Genomic DNA, 17,919 nt, shown 5'->3' on the forward strand with positions numbered 1-17,919 from the left:
TTTATGGGAACTTTATTAGCCACTGTATATAATAACTTACTTGTAAGTCGGTTCCAAACGTAAAACAACACAGACCCAGATTTGCCATCACATAATGTCCCTGCAGATCTGTGTCTTTATGTTAGGAATAATCAGTAGAAGAAACAGTATAGACCATGATCTGCCAACACATGTTACAGCAGGTCAGGGTCCATGTTATTTGCAGTTGGACCAGTCTTATAAGCAAGTATAAATGGTAAATAAATTCTAGGTATGGATATAATAATAATAATAATAATAATGAAGACTTTGTTTTGCGTCTAATCTTTAGAAGCTCTAAGTGCTTTACAACATTATACAATACCTATAAGATAAAAAACATATGATGATATGATTACAAAAACAAACACCATGAAATTAGAAGACATTAAAAAACATGCTGAGAATATTTAAGGTAGGAAACATTATTAGGTCTTTAAGTTTGTTCTTGCAGTCAAAATAAGTGAGTTTTGAGAGCACTCTTGAATGGGATCACTGTGTCTTTGTGTCTAAGTTCAGTGGGCAATTCATTCCATGTTGCTGGGCCATGGAATGCAAAAGAACATTGTCCATATGACTTTGTTTTCATACTTGGAATAATGAGTATATGATTGTCAGAAGAGGAGCCTAAGTATCTTGCTGGTGTGTACACATGGGTGAGGTTGGATAGGTATATTGGACTAGAGTCCGACAGTGAAACATAGCACAGAGAACAAATTTTGTGTTTGATTCTGGATTGAATGGATAGCCAGTATAGGGTACAGAGCAGCGGGGAGGTGTGCTGTGATCATGGTACTCTAAGTATGATCCGAGCAGCTGTGTTTTGAACTTTTTGAAGTTTCTGGAGCAGATATTGAGATGAACCAGACAGAACTAAGTTAAAATAGTCCAGTCTTGAAAGTACTAATGAACACACAAGTGTTTTAGTGGCATCAACTGAAAGATATTTGCAAATGGAGCTGATGCATCTCAGCTCAAGATATGCAGCCTCGCATATGTTCATGACATGTTGGTGCACTGTGAGAGTACTGTCCAGAGTAACACCTAGGTTTCGTACTGATTGTGTGAATTTAATGTTGGCGTTGCTGATATTTATTGTTTGAGGTAAAGGATGTGAATGAGAAAGTCTTTTTGTTGTGATCAGAATGGCCTCAGTTTTATCATCATTCATCTGCAGCTTGTTACAGGTCATCCATGATTTCACATCAGAAATCCACCTCTACACCTTGGATGGTAGCATCAATTTCAGTTGGGTGGCTAGATTTGTATATTTGGGTGTCATCAGCGTACAATTGGTGAGACACTGGATGATGATCTATGACACTTGAGAGCGACTGAGTGTACAGAATGAAGAGAACAGGTCCAAGAACAGACCCCTGTGGAACACCACAACATAGATCAACTGGGCTGGAGTGTATTTCATTTGCAGATACAATTTGTGTCCTGTTGACCAAGTAGGACTTGAACCACAGTAAGGCTGTATCATGAATGCCAAATACATGTTGGAGACGGTGAAGTAATATATCATGGTCTATTGTGTCAAATGCTGCAGACAAATCAAGGAGGGTGAGGACTGTAATCTTTCCGCTATCCAACGCAGAGAGAATGTCATTAACTACTTTTAGAAGAGTAGTTTCAGTACTGTGGCAAGGGCAATATGCAGATTGTATATTGCTAAAAAGACTGTTTGAAGTTAGATGAGATACAAGCTGGGATAGAACAACCTTTTCTAAGATTTTTGATATGAATGGGAGATTAGAAACTGGGTGGTAGTTCTTTAAATCGTTATGGTCTAGTGTTGGTTTCTTCAGCAAAGGCTGTACAATGGCAGTTTTGAAAAATGATAGGAATTCCCCGGATGAAAGAGAGGTATTAATAACATCAGTTAGTGAAGGCAATACTGGATCTAAGCACTCAAGCAGCAGTGATGTTGGAATTGGATCAAGTTCACATGACTTTGATGCACTCTTCATCAGGATTGTACATATGAAATCCATAGAGACAGGTTCAAATGCTGCTAATGGTTGCCGCTCAAATTCTGTATCCCAACTGTATGGTGACGATGAGTCAATTGAAATTGTGGTGTCAAGCTTATCTGTAATGGTTTGTACATCGTCACAGAAGAAATTTGCAAACATGTCTGGAAGGTCGACTGGAGAGAAGGTAGTTGGAAGTGGTGTAGATTTGTTCCTTGACATTAGCTTGTTAGTAATCTCGAAGAGCTGTTTGCAGCTGGAGCTTTCCATGATCTTAGTAGCATAGTGGGCTGATTTCACTGCATGGACTATATTTGTGACATTCTTCTTAGCAGTTTCATAGATTTTCTTATGAAGAGTGAGTCTGGTGGAAAGCCAAAGCCTCTCAGCTTTACGGCGGTCTCTTTTAGCAGTGCGAAGCTGGACCCTAACACTGCTATACCATGGAGAACACTTTTGAATTGTTACTCTGAGCTTGGTAGCTGGGGCATGTTTGTCAAGCAATGAACGCAGGCAGTTATCAAGTTGTTCTGCGGTAGGAGGTAAGCAAGTTGTTAGGTTAGCTTTGCAGTCATGCATTGGTTTGGTTCTATTTATCATACGGAGGTTTCTTTTAGTAGCAGATAAAGGTGGAGGGTTAGGGTCTGATACGTCAAGATGGCATATAATGCAGAGGTGATCTGATGCAAGGTCATGGAATACCAAGGAGGACCGTATAATGTTATCATCAGGTCTATGAAGAATCCAGTCTAAAATATGACCATGTTTATGGGTGGGTTGGTTAACTGATTGTTTGAGGTTGAAAACATTAATGGAGTCTATGAGTTTTGATGTATTTGGGTTTCTGGGACAGTCAAAGTGAAAGTTGAAATCTCCAAGAATAATCAGGTCACCACCTATCGAATTTCCATAGTCCAGGAGATTTGGAAACTGCACCAAAAAGAGAGAGTCAGCCAGCTTGTTTTTTTTTCTACTAGGAGGAGGGCGGTATAGGCAGAAATGCACTTAAGTTTCACCTATTTAGGCTGTCACTTGAAATTATTAAATAGTTACCATGTTTTAACCCCCAAAATACTGAAATGTTTGGTTACTTAGTTTACTAGAAAAGGGCTGCACTAAGTCTGTGTGCTTTTCCTTTCCCAGATCCAGCTCCTATACAGCTTTAGTAGTTATCCATTATGTGGTAATTTTCTTTATGATATAAGGGTATTGAGAGAATTGACTAATTCATGTAACAACTTATTTCCTAAATGACTTGAAAATCTCTGATGTTTTACTGTTTTGAAATTTCACAAATATTTCTCAAAGATGAAGCATTTTAAAGAGAAAAAGAATTTTAGATGGAAGAATGTCATTGCTAGACTCTGATGTTGTAACGTCATTAAACCTTTAAAAAAACTTTGATGTTAGCATATGCATTTTCCTGATATATAATTTTAGTGAATTTCTCATGGGTAAAAGTCTAAATTTGTGTGGTAGTTGCACTATAATGAAAACTGATATCTGTTTATATGCTACACTTTGGAAACACAGGCAATTATGAAGTGCAGTTGTTCTATCCCAAGATGAGATAACCCACACATAACATGAATTGCTGACAACAATTTTGATATTAAAACAAAATCACAGACAAAACATCAAAATATTCTTTAAAGTAACACCCATAAGTCTATGTTCTTTATTGTTGATTGCATACTTAGTATAGCATAGCACTTCATTTTATTGTTGATTACATACTTAGTGTAGCATAGTACTTCATTTTATTGTTGATGACATACTTAGTATAGCATAGTACTTCATTTTATTGTTGATTACATACTTAGTATAGCATAGTACTTCATTTTATTGTTGATTACATACTTAGTATAGCTTAGTACTTCATTTTATTGTTGATTACATACTTAGTATAGCATAGTACTTCATTTTATTGTTGATTACATACTTAGTATAGCATAGTACTTCATTTTATTGTTGATTACATTCTTAATATAGCATAGCACTTCCATTTTAGTGTTGATTGCATCCTTAATATACCATGGCACTTCTGTTTTATTGTTGATTACATCATTAGTGTAGCATGTCACTTCTGAAACCTTGGCTAGCAATCCACAGTTATAAACTGTCAGAACTGTCCGTCTGGGTAGATGTCATTGTCATTCATATAATTGATTTAAGTGAACATAAAATTTGACTGAAAATTAGTTTCCATGCTAAATGTTCCAAAAAGTTTGTTTGCTAACATTGTATGCTTCACAATACATGAAGAGTTTACTGACATTTCCAGTTACTGTACATTGTTGCTTATACATTGGGTCAAACTGCATGGACCTAACTTATAAGCATTATATATGGTAAATAATTGGTTGATGTAGATTCTGATAATTAACATGCAGGAAGTATATGAATGTGCCTCTACATCTGGTTTTGCTTTGCTTCTTACACGCTGATTTAATTTTGAATATTTTCAGGTTGTTTCACATGTGCTTCCGATTTAGGGCTGAGAATCTACAATGTAGAACCACTCACACAGAAATTATTCCTTGGTGAGTTGTCATTTATCATTTAAGATACCAAAATCTGGTAATTATGCATAAAAATTACAAATATCTTGGTTTTTCAAACAATCATTTTCAACTTCAAATAGGTTACTCATTTATATGATATGTTGATTGTACATCCACTACCTCACAAATCCAGCCCTCCTAAAGCTAAGAAAGAAGATCACCACATGATGTAGCTTGTTTTTGCAACAAAAGAGTTCAAAGATCATCTGCTTGCTGAGACAGGAGTCAGATGAATGTGGTATCCCCATGGATAAAGGGATTGTCACCAACTTATGTTATTAGCCAATTACTACTTTCACTTGTACCAGGTTAGCATGCTTTAACTCATTCGGCCCCGATCCCGCCTGAATGCTGATGTATTACGATGTATTAATGTATTTAGAAATAGCCTCCAAAATGTCTTTCCTACTCGCATTTCAGGTGAAAATGACAAAAACCTCTGGGGCCGAATGAGTTAATGGGAGAATTTTGGTGACATCACCAAATCTGAATATTACTTATTTATTTCATCATTTATGCATCAGTATTGCACATAAATTACAAAAATAGCCATTCTTTGACAATTTCTAAGAAATTTCCATAAACTTGATTAACTCATTCGATTCCGCCTGTAGGCGTGATGAGGTTGTACCCTACTTCTGAGCTCTGCAGCATCAAGGTCATTTAAGATACACCAACATGGGTGGTATTACAAAAAAGCAGACAGATATAGCTCTACAATGGTACCAAATAATCTGGAAGTTCTAGTTGCACTACAAAATACAGAGGGTAAAACCTAAGTTTTTGGACCTGCTTTTTTTCACCCAAAATTCGCTCGTGGTCAGAATGCGATTTTGTGTTTGGTTTTTAGACCTTTTGGCCTCGTATCTAAGGCAGACCAGTCTGAAGTACACACAAACAATTGAACCTTTGCAAAAACTAGGATAAGGTGGGCATTTGGAATAAAGAGCGGTCTCCATACAAAAATGATGGGTCCTTTAACCCCAAATTTTTTAAAGAATCCAACTTTTACCCTTCTGCTCATGCGCAAGCAAACTAACCAATGGAAAACAATGTTTGTAATACAACTAGGCATTATTCTCATGGAAAATCTGTTGAACGCCGATGTATTACGATGTATTTGGAAATAGCCCCCAAAACGTCTTTCCTACTCGCATTTCAGGCGAAAACGAAAAAAACCTCTGGGGCCAAATGAGTTAATAAGGAGCATCACAAAAAATACACACCACTTTCACAAGTTGGGGCTATTCTTCAGAGTTTTCTCACTTTAGGGAGATATACTACATCTGTTTCAGGTTTGGAAGAATTTCAACCATTGTGTCTATTATTTTTTAAATGAAATACAATTTAAATGACTAATAGTAAAACATTTTTATGCTAAAATTAGTAAAAGTATAGATCCACTGGCCTTTGAGGTAAAAGCATTAATAACTATGTATTATTCTCCTCTTCCTTGACTTATTTGGGGACCTGATCAAAAATATTTTACCATGCAACTTTACAGGAATGTTCATCAGTTAGGTGTCACAAATTCGTAAGGTACTAAGTCAGCATGTTGTCAATTAGAAATTTAGAAATTCTATGCTGTTGTATTCTAGAAGAAAAAAAACGATTTTTTTCACCATACATATATACATATATATATATATATATATATATATATATATATATATATATATATATATATATATATATATATACACACACACGCATAAAGAGAGAGATAAATATATATATCACATCGTAGAACTAGTTTTCCTATAGTATGTGCAGTTTAATATTTTTTTATATTACCACATGTTCAAATATCACTTTATGTGATTCTCATTGGTCCAGATAAGCCCATGAAATTATTGTGCAGTATTCTTTTTATTGATTTGCTGTGATTGTGTCTTTTTATTGATTTGCTGTGACTGTGGGAACACTTTTTTAAACCCTTCTTATGGAAATTTTTGTTTTCAATGAACATTTTTGGCCATCTTTTTTTAAACAACTCGCAAAATGAAATTGGGGGAAAATGGTCTTGTCTGCTTCAGTATTGCTAATTTCTCCCCACAGGGGTTTGTTTTGTCATGTATTACATATCATAACCATGAAAAATGGCTAAAACCACAAGACAAAAACAATAACAACAACAAGTAAAACTATGGGTATTGCTTGTGTGGTGTTGGGGTTGAGGGAGGCGGAATATCTGTAGCATGGAATCCACACTATATACAAGCTTGGTTTAAATATTAATTTACAGAAATAAATAAACTCATGTCTGTTCACAGAAGAATGTGGCCATAAACTGGTCTCCAAACTGACAGAAGTTTGTCCAACCACTGCAGATTTACATGGTAAATATGTGATGCAGTTTAAAAACGAAATTTATTTGCATATTCTTTTGTCTACTCTCCCAAATCAATCACTGCAAATATCCGGCCACAAATACATTACAGTAAATATGGGAATTTCTGCATCCAGTAATGTTTAGTTGTGAAAGTGATACTTTGAATACAGGTAGTGCATCAAACAATGCAGCATCAGACACATATTACATTCTGTGTTGAAAAAATGATTTTGTCTGTGTAGAATGTTCTATTTATTTGGAAGGACTCTTGTTCTTTGATTTATAGTTTGTAAGAAAAGTATAATCTACTTTTAAATGTTGATCTAGTTCAGCTTTGATTGGGATTTTTTTTTATACACACAACAAATGCGTCTGTCAGAACGAACAAAATTATTAATTCTTCTTTCCATCTAAATAATTTCCACTGAAATAAACACTCTGGGTAAAAAAGAATCTCAAATGGGTAATGATTTAATATTAAATTTATGAAATTCATTGAAAAGCGAGCCAAGGCTTGCAAAAGCTGGACATTATTAAAATCATTTTATAAATTCAATATTAAATGATTACCCATTTGAGATCTGTATATATATAGTATAATTAAACTGGTTAGAAAATTATAAGTTGTTCCAAGCAGTTAAATTTATATGGAATGGTCTCTGTCCCAAGCAGGAATAGGACCTGTGCTGCAAGTAACAGCACATGTCACCTGGCTTGTATGCACCAGCTCCCAAACCCTCTTGACCATGCACATATCCCTATACATTTTTTAAATTAGATGTGTACATGTGTTGACTGTGCAAGGGTTATCCCCAAGGAAAGCTTCAACAAGGTGGAAGGAAAGGTCTCAAAGCAGGCTGAATTTACCACTCACCTATGCGCACAAACCTACTTAATTTTTATTTAGAAATGCAAGGCATATACTATTACCAACAAATTGACACCAGTATAATAAATGAAATGAAAGCACTTGTTCCAAGATTCCACATTCTATGTGTTTAGCCAAAATCAGTGGTAGATATAGATTTCAGTATACAGTGTACACCCATTATAACTTACATGTTACCTTGCACCTTCAGAAATTTCTATAAAGTCATGAAATTACCATTTGGTATATCATTTCTTCAAATCATGCTAAAATTAACTCAGTAAAAGAATAATATTTTTAAAAAAGATTATGGTTTAAGATTAATGTTCCAACTTTGAAAAAGTCTTAAGAGACTTTCCTGTACATTATGGTCATGAGTAGCAATAATATTTAAAAAATATTTACAACTTCCTTTTCAATTAAATAATTTGAAGCTGGTACACCATATGTGATATACTATATTTAGTTGCATGGTTGTCTATGATGCAGGTGTGGATATGGTGGGCAGTATTGCCAGTGCAGAGATGCTCTTCAGAACCAACCTGATTGCCCTGGTGGGTGGTGGAAGTGTTCCAAGGTTTGATGAAAATGCTGGTATGTATTGCAAGTCACTGTTTTTTGTTGACATCATGTTTAATGAAATTTGTTTATAAAGAACAAAATAGTGTGGAGCCATGTGTGGCCGTGTGTTATAAGGCACTCTCCTTTACAGATCACTGGCATCTCATCTCAGTCCATAACTCATTAGCCTCTGGCACCTCGTTTATGCGTCAGGAGGTAGTAGCCTACTTAGCTACGATGTCGTAGCCTCAACTTGATTTGTTGTGGTTGAGGCTACGAACTGATCCCATATCATGTAATGGAGCAAAAAAAATCATCAATAAAGTCAGAAAAACAAACAGTGTCGAAATCTACTGCATAAATATAATCACATTGTGAAAGAAGTTTGGCTTGTTTTGAATTTATTAAGCCCTTACACGATAAAATAAATTGGCATGGTTACACTAACCTCATCCTGTCTGCCATGACAGATAACGCGAGACTCTCGCCGTTACCCCTTTTCTACATAAGGCTTGTGAGACCATATTTGGATATTCTATGCTATGTTATTATCAATCAATTGGCAAATAATCGCTTCTTGGTGGAATTTTAAAGTTGTCGATAAACCGTATTTACTTTTAATGCGCGGAATTTCTGACCCAAACGGCGCCAAATTCTTACTACAATTTGTTTACGTTTCCAAATAAGGCATCAATGTCCTTATATGGCACACAAACAAACGAGGCTGAGAATGGAAGTAATCATTATTTGAACTAATATGGCAGACGATCTAAACGAAAATATCAGCTTAAAAAGGTAAACAAGATTTTACAACTATTTCTCAATAATTTTCGATACTTCCGGTATCAAATAAGAGGACTACTCAATTTATTGGATTATATGCAAGGAATATGTTTAAAGTGTTATTATTAGGCTAAAAGAGCGCCAGGTGTGAATCACACCCGGCTTGCTCCATTAACATGTATACGCTCATGTTAGTACCCTGTCCACGAGGTATGAGTAAGGGTACTAATATTAGTACTACCTACTTCTGAGCTCTGTAGTGTCAAAAGCATTTAAGATACACTAAAGTGGGTGGTTTTTTAGAAAGGTAGACAGATGTAGCTCTACAATGGTACCAACTAATCTGGACTTTCTAGTTTCACTACAAAATACATAGGGTAAAACATAACTGCTTGGACGCAATATTTTTTCCACTCAAAATTTGCCTTTGGTTGGAATCAGATTTTGTGTCAAGATTTTATACTTTTTGGCCTCAGATCTAAAGTGGACCAGTCTGAACTGAACACAGACAGGTGAACTTTTGCAAAATGTAGGATAAGATGGGTGTTTGGAATAAAGAGTGGTCTGGATATAAAAATGATGAGTCCGTTAAGCAAAAAAAAAAACTCCAACTTTTACCCTTCTGCTCATGCGCATGTGGAATAGCCAATTAAAAATGTTTCTAACACAACTAGGCATTAGGTTAACCAGAAATCTCTTGGAAGTTGATGTTTTAGGATGTATTCAAAATTAGCCCCCAAAATGTGTTTCCTACTCGCATTTCAACCGAAAATGACACAACCTCCAGGGGTTAAAGGGCTTAAGTCTTGGGCTTGGCCAGTATGGGTATGTGAGAAATCTTGCCAGTAGCTTCCAGTGGGTCAGTGGTTCTTTCCTGGGTTTTTCTGAGTTCTTCCTCCACAAAATATACTGGCTGCCACAGATAGCCTATCATGTACTGAAAAATGTCATTAAACCCATAACAACCAACAAAGTAAATGGGATAGATTTACATGTAAAGTCTAGTCCTGTAAATCCAGCCTATATAACCTATCAAAACTTCTTCAGAATTCAAAATTATGTTTTCAGAATGTGCAAATATACTTCACTGAAACATTTGTTTATATAGTGAACAATTTAAAGAAAAAGTGATGTTATAATGATTTCATATTTTACATTTTGCATTGCAAAATCTTCAAGATGTACGAGTTCTTTCAATTTGGCAGCTTTTATGTTTAGAGAGTTAAGATATAAATAGTGATAATGCAAGGTCACTTGGATGGCTGGCAATCTGATTGGTTGCCAGTCCACTGATAAGTCACACTAGATTGACAGTTGTCGGTAGGTACAATTAAAAATGTTGGATAACTTGATAAGTATTTGAAATAGAATTGTTACCAATTGAATTTTGGGGCCCCGAGTGGTCTAAAGCGCTCTCCGTTACGGATCACTGCCATCTCACCTCTATCTGCGTAAGTTTGAGTCTTGGATTCGGCCAATGTTGGTATGTGAGAAAGCTTGCCAGTAGCTTCTCGTGGGTTGGTGGTTCTTTCCGGGGTTTTCCCGGGTTCTTCCTCCACCATTAATACTGGCCGCCCTGTGTAGCCTATCGTGTGCTGAAAAATGGCGTTAAACCCCACAACAACAACAACAACAATTGAATTTCACTTAATTATTCCCAGTCATCTCATGGTATTCGAGATGGATTGGTTGAATCTGACGATGTTTTGGTGTTGGATTATTTTATCCCACATCATTTGCATGAAACATAAATACACATTTTCAGTCTCACATCAATACACATTTTCAATTCCACATTAATACACTTTTTCAATCCAACATCAATACATTTTTTATATCCTACATCAATAAACATGGCTATTCCCATACATCAATGAACATTTTATATCCCACTCCAATATGCATGACTATATCCCACATCAATACACATGGCTATTTCTTCTTCAGACACATTACAAAACTATATTACCTTAGGAATACTACTTATGAACAAAAAGTTGTCAGCCCACTTGGTGGCTATCAGCTTGCAAACCAACTTAGGAATTTTTGGAAGAGATATTAACCATTGGAGCAGGCTAGAGGAGTTTCTGTCCTCAGGGAAGTATACTTCTGCTATTTTTCAAACTTTTTCTTGAACAGAAATGAAACAATATTCATGCTAGTAAATACCCATGGTAAACAACATTGATAGACACTTCGTTTTATGGCATATAGTATTTAATTTACCCATAATATTTAAAAATCAAAATAACTGTTGATACAGGTAATGTGTAATGAATACCATCATGAAATGGATAAACAAAGCACATACATTTGATGCATTTCTGAATGGGAATAGTGGAAATTGACAGTATTTCTGTGTACTGCAAATGTCTCGAGTACCCACAGGGATCAATCACTGTTTGATCTATTTGCAACAAAGTGGAATGCAAAACTCCTAACCTTAATCTCAGCAGTCCCAGATCTAAAGGCCTGATCAGTGGACATTCATAGATATAAATTGCATGAATGCATACCATACCACCCCCAACACTTCCAGTTCCAAAGGTGTTACAAAAAGCAAGAGAACTGGAGTTGCCTCATCCAGATTTCTCTATTCAACAGGGAAACTAATGGATAAACAACTTAAATCTGGAAGTTGAAACCCAAAGGAAAATAGAGACTTGTCCTTATCTGCTCCAGAAACTGTGATGGCAGGGGTTTCATTCAACTCCAGAGCTGTTGAACCAGCATGTCTGGATCAGAAACAGTTCTCACAACAAGTGGTGGAGAGAATCACTAGAGCAAGGAGACCCTCCACTTGGAAAGCTTACAAGGGGAAGTGGAGATTTTCTCACAATAGTGTGAGCATAAACACATTTCTTTACTCATATTGCTTACTTTGTACTTTGGCTCTTTGAAGAGAAAGTTAGCTCCAGTCACAATAAAAGGCTACCATTCCATGAACACTGACATGCGCATTATCACAGAAGAGAAAACATGGGACAAAATAAAGACCTCTCCAATCTTCTGTTGAATTTTGATTTTACAAAGGCATTAGCTCTGTGCCCAAGTAGAGTCTGTCATGAATTGTTACATGGCTCAGAAAGGCACTGTTTTATCTGCTCTTGAGAGCTTCTTCTATTCATCTCTAATATAAGTCTTGTTTATACAACAGGCAGAATCAGCAAAATACATGTTTTATTGCTTGACACAAGTCTGATAGGATGTGTCAGTGTCACTGATGCTGCTGCTGCTTTCACTACCAAGAACAGGTTCCCTCTCATGGGAAATCAGTCTTTTACAGTGAAACATCTTTTAGCCTGGATCCTTCAACTCAAAGTCATCTACAGTCCTGGTGAGGGCTTTGAAGTGATACCTGAAAAGATCCAGGCAGGTGCAAAGAGGGATATCCAGTCTATTATTACCTCTGAATGAGGAAAAGGATGATATCTAAGTGCAGAATCTATCACCCAGGATAAGATGGGTTGACAGTTCTGTATATGAAGAATTAACCCAAAATCAAATGAACTTGTTACACATCTTGGCTCATGAAATTAGGGTAATTGCAGCAAGCATTGCATTTGAATGAAACTGTTCCCTAGCTGACATTATATGAGCCATGGGATGGAGGTTGTCTTCTACTTTCTCTAGCTTCTACCTCATCTAAGAAGACTCATTTAGACTAAGTGGTACCTGCCACTGCAGCACAACAGGCTATCTTCCCAGGTTGTCTGGCAGCATCTTTGGGACATGGTATGGCAGTTTTGCTTTATTTGCAGGAGGGAAATAATCTTTTCCTAAAGCCACATGATAGCTTTGAGAGTCAATACTCCAGTCATGTTCTCAGTCCAGAAGCTGCTTCACATACCATTGGGGACCAGAGATGGTCTCTTCTGAGTAAGGATATGTAACTCCCTCCACCTGTTACCTGTTTTCCTAAGATATAATGATAATGTAACATATATGAAGAAGTAATTGGTCTTTGGAGTAAAATGTTTCCTTAATAATACATACTTGATCATAATATGGATAAACTCTCCCAGCAGTTACATCCTACTAAGAGAGTGGTGTTTCTGTTCCAGTAGTAACTGAAGTATTCATGGACTGGGCACAAATCACTGTATCAAGGGGGAGATCACTCAATCTAATGGCCATCTTTGTGGGCAGACAACTTTTAGCTTTTATTGCTAAATATTATACCCTTGGTGAGGTAGTGGTAGTACTCCTAATGTATTATGATTGAGTAAGTATTATCAAAGAAATTTGTTTACTCCAAAATGTGGGTTTTAACCAATGTGGTGCCGTTCTTGTGTCAAAAGATTGTGACCTTTTATTAAAGAGGGAAACATGATCTAATTTTGTTCTTTCATTTGTCCTTTCATTTGTTTGCCTTGATAGTACAGATTCAATGCAATAACCTTTATATCCTTGCAATCCCAGTTTGAATCAACGGTATTAGACATATGCTGATAAACAGATCATATGGTGGTTGTTGAGTATTTCTGAGAAAATCATACATTACCAGTAAAATATTACAAATGTAGGGTTTTACTAACATTTTTCAATTTATTGTTCAGTCATATTGCTATGATGTCTGCAGTGTGGCAGTATTTAGTGATGTCTAGCACTGGGGCATCGTGCCGCAGACATGTAGCATGATGTCCCACCCAGTCACATTATCCTGACACTAGGCCGACCAGTCCTTACAATAACCTCTTATTGCTGAGCACCATGCAAGGCAGCTGTTAGTACCATTTTGTTATGTATATCTAATTTACATCGTTTATTAGTTAGTTGTTTTTTTTATTTCATTACATGCTATTGTAATCTAACATTGTATGTTTGACTTGACCTTGTCCAAAATTGAGCTCATTTTTGCTTGACACAAATTGACTGTTTTATTTTATTCTGTGTAAACAACTATTACATTGCTAAATTATTCTCTATGCATATGGGTTAAAATCAGAATTATTATCAATAGAAGTAAATTTGTTTTTTTTACATAATCCAGGTTATTGTTTTTATTTTGTAAATATCAGGATTATTCTAGAAGGTTATTTTCCATTTGGTGATGTTTTTTTTTAATAGAAAATGCTAATTATGACCTGAGGTCAAGTAGAGAACTATATATACTTGTAACTGAGAGGATTTTTTCAGTTGTGCTTTAAGATATTGCACTTTGAACTTGTATTGAGACATTCACTGGAATTTATAGTGAATTCAAACCTGGAATTATATTACTGTGATTCAACAAAAGACTATTGACATATCAACACTCTATAAGCTACAACAGATACATTATCACCTTCAGTTTTTGGATTTTATCTGGACTTGTATTGAATTTTATTTGGGACTTTGAATTATTATGACTTGTGTCTGTAAATCTTGGGTTATTTCTTTTTTCTCATTTTCACTTTGTATTTTAGGGAAATAAATTATTTGTTGAATTTTACAAAGCCTGTTGCCTTTCACTCTTTTCTGGTACTTATTTTAAGAGTATAGACTCATAATACATTTTTATAAGTCTTTGATATGACTTGGCTGGGGATTGAACTGGTGATCACCCACATCAGAGGCAGATGCTATAACCACTTAGGCCACTGGAGCTGTCAGTCATTATCAAGAAAAACAATGCTAATAATATTTGAACCAGTCCTTTTGCCTTTTTGTTCATCTGTTAAAGTGATGTGATGTATGTTGTTAGTGTATGCTTATGATGTAAACACTAAGTAGTGCAGTAGTCCCACTCTCATTTTCTAGTGTGCCATTGCCAGTGACTGGCTGCTTTGTTGGTACTGATGTAATTGTTTTGTTTATGTTGTATGTGTTATTCATATTCATAAGACTAAGATAATTCTAGTGTGTTATATTATTTGTATTTTGATATGTAATGTGGTTTATCAATAAAGGTAAAACAATGCTGACTATAACTCATTGACAAGTATTTTAGGGTTAGTGCATGTTAACAGGCATGTTTTTCTAAATCACCAGGGTTATGAACTTGTCATATGACTGACTAAATCATCACGGGTATGAGCTTGTCATTTATTTGTCTGAACTAATGGTTCATCATAGGTATGAACTTGTCATACAAGTGACTGAACAGTCACAAGTATGAACTTATCATACAAATCATTGAACCATCAGGATGATGCAATTTTCATACAGTTGACAACCATCAAGAGCATGAATTTGTACAGTTGACAGTCATTAATGGTATGTATATGTACAACTGACTGAACCATCAAGAGTATGAACTTGTCATACAGGTGACTGAAACATCAGGGTATGAACTTGTCATACAGTAGACTGAACAGTCAAGATTATGACTGAATCATCACGAGTATGAAATTTTCATACATTTGACTGAACCATTAAGGGTATAAGCTTATGCAAATGACAACCATCAAGAGCATGAACTTTTACAGTTGACAGTCATTAATGGTATCTACATGTACAACTGACTCAAGAGTATGAACTTGTCATATACTGATGACTGAACCATCAAGAGTATGATGTCTTACAAACTAAAGTGATTACATAAAGAATAATGTTTGAAATTTCAGTGGTGATTTGGGATGATGCCCAAACCGAGGTGGACAAGAAGGTTGTGATGGACATAACCTTTGCTCAGCCAGTGGTCAGTGTCAGGATCAAAAGAGACAGGTAGGAAAGGACAATCACAAAGCTTAGTGATCATTTAGTATCAAGAAAGCAAGTTATTTGTAGAGAAGTTAGATCAAAAGTTGACAAGTGTTTTCTCTCATTTTATGCCCACTGAAATGGGATTTTTTTATATAAAATATGAAGTGGGGTTCAAATTAACCTACAGGCCTTTGACACCTAAGTATTTAAATGTTGGGGGTGTTGTTACTGATTGGAGTAATGGAGAATCATGTGAGAAAAGAGTGAGTTGTAGAGTGGCTGTAAAGTCATTTCATTCAAGGCACAGTAAATCTTATAAACTGTAATTATTACTGTTGTTCGGTTTAATTTAAACTTTATATTCTTTTTTATGAAAATTCTTTATTTCTATTCAAGAATTTACGGTCTTGCCTTATAGTACTTTTTGTTGGTTATAACCTGTTGTGGACACAGGGTACAGGATTTATAATATACACAGTAAGGTCATTCTTGACAATATTTTCTGGTTTTAAACATTACAAGTGCATTATTTATGGCCATGCAGTACACACAGTTCAATTTTTACATTTTATTCTTGCATTATCTTTGGCTATGCAACAATTTAGACTTCCATATCTGGTGCATTATCTTTGATAGAAAATGCTGTAGATTTAGATTTTGTATACTTCATAGCCAACAGACAACGCACCAGTATCATTTGGGGAGGAGAAAATGCAGCCTTAGATAAATCTTGACAATATTTTCTACTCCTAGATTATGTTGGTGTGTTATCAGTGGCCATGCAGCATACACAGTTAGATAAATCTTGACAACATTTTCTAAGTTTTGTGCATTTTGTATATTGTTGATGCTTTTGTTTTTAAAACTGGTAGATGGATACAAACAGATGGGAGGGTCTGAGAATACTATAGCTGAAACACTGTTTGGACATGTGCAATCATGAGTAACACGGAGGTGATTTTCATACTTTTGGCAGAACTTGTAATTCATTTGCCTAAGTTTAGCTTTGTTGAGAGTCTTGTTGGGGGAGAATGAAAAAATGTAATTATGTTGTAAGCTGATGTTAATAAGTAATTGCATACATTCATTATTTTCAGTTTGAATATTAATTTATGTTATACTATGAGACCATCTTACAGAATCATCAACTGATTTCTTTTAGATTGATTGTTGTATTAAGGAATGAGGTTCATGTATTCTCCTTTCCCAACAACCCCAAGAAATTGTACACCTTTGGAACAAGAGACAATCCAAGAGGTATGTATCTCTTACAGACATGTATATGCATGCATTGGACCCCTTCTTGAGAGGTTCCATTATAATATTTCAAATACAATAATGTCATATGAGGATCTGTTGTAACTCATTTGGCAGTACATTGAATTCATAATCCAAGGAACACAGGTTCAGTATTTGCCCAGGTCAGCCTGAGCCAGCCATCTTGGTGTATCCTTGCGGAAAGAACTATGCTAGCATTTCCTCAGCATTATATAGCCAATATTGTGTTAAAATTGACACTAAAAGCAATAAAAACCAAAACAGTAATGTCCTGTCATGAATACTTACATCTGGATTTTTCAACATTGTTTAGAAAGATGAATGAAATAAGAGTTGAAATACAGGATGCACCAACAATTTTGACAATATCAACAGTCCATTTAGATCAGAAATTTATGACAGGTTCATGAATCTGATTGGCTTTAATTTAAAAATGAAAGTAACACAAAGTTGTAGAATATTAGCAAATTATTTTCTTTTTTATAAAAATGCTAAGTATGCAAACGTTGTCTCTCATATGTATGAATTTACATCCTGAGTCAGTGATAAGAAACTATAATTTTTTTCATGCCCCACCCCCAGTTTTCTGAAAGGGGGGCATATTGATTCCCAAAACTAGTCAGCATGTCCATATGTCTGTGTCTGCCCCAAATCAACATTAGTGCAATAGTATGAAAAAAACTTGGATCCATGAAATTTTACACTTTATCATTGTCCTGAGTTATATGACCTAATTAGATTCTCAGTCCATTACAAACAATTTTCCAGTTTTTGGCACAGGTTTTTGGGGCATAGACTTTTTTCACTAAAACATTTTTAACAACTAAACAACAGCTTCTAGACAAATGAAATTCAGTAGGCATATATGTAGATGACCTGAATAGATTTTCAACCATTGCAGCAATATTTAAA

At 35.4% G+C, this 17,919-nt stretch overlaps 1 protein-coding gene across 1 annotated transcript in view; it reads left to right on the forward strand.

The window, feature by feature from the left end:
• Positions 1–17,919, forward strand: part of LOC149771973 (WD repeat domain phosphoinositide-interacting protein 4-like) — an 82,708-nt gene that overhangs the window by 6,882 nt on the left and 57,907 nt on the right. Inside the window, exons 3-6 of the mRNA XM_089948005.1 lie at positions 4,463–4,537; positions 8,248–8,352; positions 15,651–15,750; positions 16,892–16,986. Coding sequence (XP_089804131.1) covers positions 4,463–4,537; positions 8,248–8,352; positions 15,651–15,750; positions 16,892–16,986 — 375 coding nt within the window. The remainder of the gene's footprint in view (positions 1–4,462; positions 4,538–8,247; positions 8,353–15,650; positions 15,751–16,891; positions 16,987–17,919) is intronic.

This window comes from Sinohyriopsis cumingii, unplaced genomic scaffold, assembly GCF_028554795.1.
Source record: "Sinohyriopsis cumingii isolate HCF-2022 unplaced genomic scaffold, ASM2855479v2 utg001542l, whole genome shotgun sequence".
Taxonomy (NCBI): domain Eukaryota; kingdom Metazoa; phylum Mollusca; class Bivalvia; order Unionida; family Unionidae; genus Sinohyriopsis; species Sinohyriopsis cumingii.